The 5,427-nt window shown below is 49.5% G+C and overlaps 2 protein-coding genes across 5 annotated transcripts in view; one reads left to right on the top strand and one right to left on the bottom strand.

Annotated features, from left to right (window-relative positions):
- The window catches only part of FSD2 (fibronectin type III and SPRY domain containing 2), a 44,086-nt gene extending 39,038 nt beyond the window's left edge, over positions 1–5,048 (bottom strand). The window contains exons 1-5 of one of the 4 annotated variants that reach the window (XM_040493533.1): positions 4,815–5,048; positions 4,410–4,523; positions 4,237–4,284; positions 2,223–2,335; positions 941–1,739 (exon numbers count right to left, since the gene is read on the bottom strand). In XM_040493533.1, coding sequence (XP_040349467.1) covers positions 941–988 — 48 coding nt within the window. In that variant the 5' untranslated portion in view covers positions 989–1,739; positions 2,223–2,335; positions 4,237–4,284; positions 4,410–4,523; positions 4,815–5,048. Of the gene's footprint in view, positions 1–940; positions 1,740–2,222; positions 2,491–4,236; positions 4,285–4,409; positions 4,524–4,814 lie in introns of those variants that run through there. The other 3 variants (XM_040493535.1, XM_040493538.1, XM_040493536.1) reach the window with 3 other exon arrangements.
- Positions 5,049–5,060: 12 nt separating this feature from the next.
- The window catches only part of WHAMM (WASP homolog associated with actin, golgi membranes and microtubules), a 17,095-nt gene continuing 16,728 nt past the window's right edge, over positions 5,061–5,427 (top strand). The window contains exon 1 of the mRNA XM_040493398.1: positions 5,061–5,424. Coding sequence (XP_040349332.1) covers positions 5,158–5,424 — 267 coding nt within the window. The 5' untranslated portion in view covers positions 5,061–5,157. The remainder of the gene's footprint in view (positions 5,425–5,427) is intronic.

Genomic DNA, 5,427 nt, shown 5'->3' with positions numbered 1-5,427 from the left:
ACACACACACACACACACACACACACACACACACACACACACACACACACACTGGTCTGGGCACTCTGCACCAGAGCAGGAGTTTGCAACACACCCCCAGAGCTGACACTTGCTTTCCTCCTCAGCGTCCGGACTCTTCCAGTTTCTTAACAAAACCTTTAGAATTTGGGGAGAAAGGAACGGTAACACTAAATTGTCATTTTATAAATGATGAAATGGAAGCTTAGAGAAAGCAGGAAGTCGCAGCCTATAAAGAATACGGTAGCTAGACATCTTCTACTCTCTGCCATAGAGCTGCGGTCAAAACAACAACAAAAAGACTGGCTTAAATCTTAGATAGGGGGTGTGTTCCTGTGCATTAATTAGAAAAGTCCCCCACAAAAATGGTTTTTAACCTTCTATGGGACCTGAGCGCCTCCGGGAATCTACGGAAAGCTGTGAATTCTTTCCCCCAAAGGGAGCCCAGAAGGGCACAAACATAATTTTGCCTATAATTTCAGAATCTTGCTTTTAAGTGTTGGCCGTACGGTTATGCAAAATAATTCAAATCAGCTTTTACAGACATAGTCCAAACCTGAAAACTTTCTGTGGGAGGAGGGGGTTTGCAATAGTGAGTGAAAAACAATTACAATACCGTTTTTTTCCCCTATTTGAAACAAAACACGAAATTATGATTTGTTGGGAGGCGCATGCAGATTAAAATTAAGTGTATTTATCCTCCCGCTACCACAGCCAGATGATAACACTATTTAGGGTTCCAAAGTGTCCTACAAACGGGCCCCTGCACTAAAAATACCCTAAGGACACACTGCAAGCATCGCCAGCCTCTATCTGCACGAGTGGCTTTCACACCCTGTACCAACACCACATTCAGTAAAGGCGAGTCTACGCCACAGGAAGGCACAGGAAATATTCACACTGTTTACTGTCATTTACACACCTGCAATTGAAGATGATACCTCTTTCCCCTGAAGGAAAGATATTGCATTCACGTTGTGGCATTAAGTTACTGAGTTTCTAATAATACCTTTCACTTGAGAAAAATAACGATTATCCAAAAACTTGCCTGCTGATTTAAGGGTCCGTAGTTCTTCTTTTCTTACCTCTGAGGATTCCGGGGAAGGGCTAGAAAACTGCTCTGCCTTCGGTGGGGATGGGATTTCCCTCCGGGTGACCTCTGCGTGCCGGAAGGCCCTGTTTTACAGCGGGGACTCTGCAAGCCGGGTAACATGAGCTGACTCCCACTGCAAATAGCAACGCCTGCCGTGAGTGAGAGCCCAAATATAGACCTGCCTCGGCTGTCCTGCCACTTCTTACTGCTCAAGTGACACCGGGCGAGGTCACATGCTGTCCCCCCCAGCTTCTTCGTTTACTGTGAGGACTTGAGGCCTGTAGCCCCACCGAGCTGCTCAGGTGGTTGGTCACGTACAGAGCGCTGGGGGCACCACAGGCCCTACAGAGAAGGGGGGCTTCCGAGAGCCCTCGTATTGTGCACCCTCCTCGCGGGCTGAGGGTCTTTGTCCAAAATGTTTTGAACAAGCACAACTCTGACAGTAATCGAACGCAATTTCATTTTTGTTCCCCTCTCACCATTCCTTTACCATTTACTCATGGTGGGAATTATTCCCCTCTCCGGCTAAAAATCCAGCAGACCCAGAACTTTCTGCTCTCTCTTCGGTGACAGTCAGTCCTAGGGTCGTTTGAAGGCACAGTCTTCATTGGGTAACTGAAGATATAGTCTGGAATATTGATGGAAAAGTCAAACTTAGTTTAGCCAGTACCAGAATCCTCTCTCCTACCCACCCTGGGCCTCTCCAGCTGGAAGTCTGCCCCGGGAAAGGGGGAACAAGGGCTGCCTCTTCTCCCCGCACCTCCTCCCTGAGCTGCCGGTGGCACGCCAGGGCCGGAGGCGCCAAGGTGATAAGACAGCTCCTAGCGGAGCTGATGCCACAGTGAGTGCTAATGTCAGGCTCTCTGGGCTGGCAGGTGCTTAGAGCTCTCTCTTGCACACTTGTGTGTATGTACACGCCTCTCTCTCCCATGCACCCCCTCCCTCCCTCATGGGGAGTTTTTGTACATCTCTGGAGTTTCCCATCACGGAGACCTCTCTCCTGAGTTCCCACAACCAGGCTGAAAACCCTTCTGTTCCGGGGGGTCCCTTGCATTCCCCTTCTGGGCCCAGGTGAGCCACCTCCAAGAGCTCTCAAATGAGGTCTCCTCACCCATGCAGTTGGCTCTCTTAGGCGGGATCTAGATGACTCCTTGTTGACGCTGTCTTCATGCTGGCTCACATCTGGATCTTAGGGGGCAGGTCCATCCTTGGTCCCGGCAAACTCTGGGATGCAGAGGGACCCAGCGCAGCTACTTCCCCTGGCTCAACTCAGTTTGGGCAAGTATTAAAAAAAATAACGTAGAGTGGCTGGGTGGTTCGGTTGGTCCAAGTCTTGATTTTAGCTCAGGTTGTGATCCCAGGGTCGGGGGATTGAGACATGCTCGGTGCGAAGCCTGCTTGGGATTTTCTCTCTCTCTCTTTCCCTCTGCCCCTCTCCCCCATGTGCACTCTCTCTCTTTCTCTCTCAAAAAAATGATAATGTAGGGGCGCCTGGGTGGCGCAGTCGGTTAAGCGTCCGACTTCAGCCAGGTCACGATCTCGCGATCTCGCGGGATCTCGTGATCTCGCGGTCCGTGAGTTCGAGCCCCGCGTCAGGCTCTGGGCTGATGGCTCGGAGCCTGGAGCCTGTTTCCGATTCTGTGTCTCCCTCTCTCTCTGCCCGTCCCCCGTTCATGCTCTGTCTCTCTCTGTCGCAGAAATAAACAAACGTTGAAAAAAAAAATAAAAAAAAAATGATAATGTAGATGTCTACTTTTTATGTGGAAAATATCCACAATATATCTGTAATTAGAAAAAAGAGTTTGTAAAATCTCATTGCAATATATCATATATATATTATCCAGATGATATATATTTATAATAGAAATATACAAATATGCTACATATAATCTATAATATAAATATATAAATATATGATATATAACATGAATATAGAATACGTAGCATAATATAGAAATACATATGACATTATATATAATGATACACACAAAAAATAAGAGCAGGGTTTATCTCTTTTGAACTATTTTACTTTTTTCTTTATGTCTTTGATGGTACCTATTTTAATAACAATTATATATATAGTTAAAATATATATATTTTTAATGTTTATTTTTGAGAGAGACAGGGAGAGCACAAGCAGGGGAGGAGCAGAGAGAGAGGGAGAATCCTGAGCAGGCTTCACACTGTCAGCATTGAGATAGATGAGGGGCTGGAACTCAGAACCGTGAGATCATAACCTGAGCCAAAATCAAGAGTCCAACACAACCGACTGAGCCACCCGGGTTCCCCCTGGAATCTTCATTTTTTATTAATAATATATGATATGATAGCTCAGAGAAAGGTAAATACTCCAAAAGAACCGTAACAACAATTATTAGGTTTGTCCATATTTTTTTCTAAGAATATACAAACATCCTTCCCTCACACACACAAAAATAGAAATTACTCTTATAATTAGAAAGCCTGCTAGTGTCATTTTGACAAAGCAAATAAATTGGAAAGGCTACTCAAAAGGATAAAATAGCATAAAACAAATGCAGTGAAAAGACATATTGTAAAGAATATACAAGATATTAAAAGAGACTATTAAAGAATTATTGTTGTGATGAATCACTGAATTCTACTCCTGAAACCTACACTGCATGTTAACTAAAATTTAAATAAAAAAAAGAGTTGTAAGTAAGTCGTATTAACTAAGATAATATACTTAAAAATGCTTTGAGGAAAAACAAATCCCTCCTCTCTCCAAGAAGAATTGGCAAGCCCAGCGGTTGTGAGTCTACCGGGGCAGTCGAGGTGAGGAGCTCGAACAGAGGCAACTTTAGACCTTAAAGCTACATTCCACACGGTTTTCTAGATACCCTGGATCATCTCCGTGGGGAGAGATGTCCTAACCATTGCTTCAGGCTGGCCCTGGCTCGTCGTTGTTTTCCTTTGGCCATAACAGCAAGTGCAAACCTAATTCCAGGCTTTCCCAGCTCGCAACCTTCAAAGCTCTTTTTCCGGTTCCCGCATCTAGCCCGCAGGAGCCTTGTCTTGGCGAAGGGCTCCTCCTCGCGGCTTCGCGGCTGCCGGGGCATCTCCCCCGCCCCTCCCCAACCACCCCCTCTTCCTGGTGCACTCACGGGATGGAAGCTGACAGACGCTGTTCCTCCGTCTACACTGTGCGTTTCCTGGACAGAGAGACCAGGGCCGTCTTGTTGCCTGTTGCATGAGCTCCAGGTCACATCCCATCCCCACGTGCAAATTAGACATCCCAACCTCCTTAAACAGGTCTCTGGTAGCCGGGTGGACTTACCAGCCTGACTGTGCATGTTAGGACAAGTTTCTTTGCTGGGTCTGTCTCCTTGGCTGTAAAATGAAGAGTGGGAACGCAGATCGTAGTTAAACATGCTGGCTGGGAGATGGGACGCTTTGAAGACAGAAAGAGAGAGAGATTTTTGCGTATGCCCCACGGCACCGCCCCCGGCCCCAAACCTGCACACAGCACACGCTCCGCGAAAGCTTGTTGAATTGATAACAACAAATGTGTGGCTTCCACTCAGTGCTTGGGGCTCAGAGGCCCTCAGTAAATAACTCTTAACGTCTGATGTAACGTGTGGCCTCCACCAAGTTTGCACCGTTCTTGGGCGCGTGTGTTCTCTAGCGCCCTGGTGAGCGAGGACCACAGTCGGTCCCCGTTCTCAACGCGTTCGAAGTTTACCGCAGAAGGCGATGGCGATAACTCGGTCGCTTTTCCTAATTCACTGTGTACAAAGGTGGAAAAGGTGAGGGAAGATAGGTAATCCTCGGGCTCCGGACAGGGTTGCGACAGGGCTGGATTCCGACGGCCCGGACAGACACGGGCTTCTGACCTTCTCATTGGCTGCCGAGAACCCGCCCAGGCCGCCGACAGCCAATCAGAGGCGCAGGGGGAGGGGGCTGCGCGTCGGGGAGCTGACGCCAGCACAGTTCGAGAAGAATGTCGCGGTCCGCGGCGGGCCGCGGGGGGTGCGGGAAGGCCGGGCCCGCGCGAGCCGAGCCCTTCGGCCGCTGAGCCGCCAGCCATGGAGGACGAGCAGCCCGACAGCTTGGAGGGCTGGGTGCCGGTCCGCGAGGACCTCTTCGCCGTGCCCGAGCGGCACCAGCTGCGCTTCCTCGTAGCCTGGAACGACGCGGAGGGCAAGTTCGCGGTGACCTGTCACGACCGCACGGCGCAGCGGCGGCGGCAGCGCGAGGGGAGCCGGCCCGAGCCCGAGCCCGCCGCGTCCCCCCCCAGCTGGTCGGGCCTGCTGTCGGCCGCCGGGCTCCGCGGCGCGCACCGAGCCCTCCAAGCT

This window comes from Herpailurus yagouaroundi, unplaced genomic scaffold (genome assembly GCF_014898765.1).
Source record: "Herpailurus yagouaroundi ecotype Mexico unplaced genomic scaffold, PumYag 185, whole genome shotgun sequence".
NCBI classification, from domain to species: domain Eukaryota; kingdom Metazoa; phylum Chordata; class Mammalia; order Carnivora; family Felidae; genus Herpailurus; species Herpailurus yagouaroundi.
Note: the sequence above shows the minus strand (reverse complement) of the source record. Positions and strands in the feature narration are given on the sequence as shown.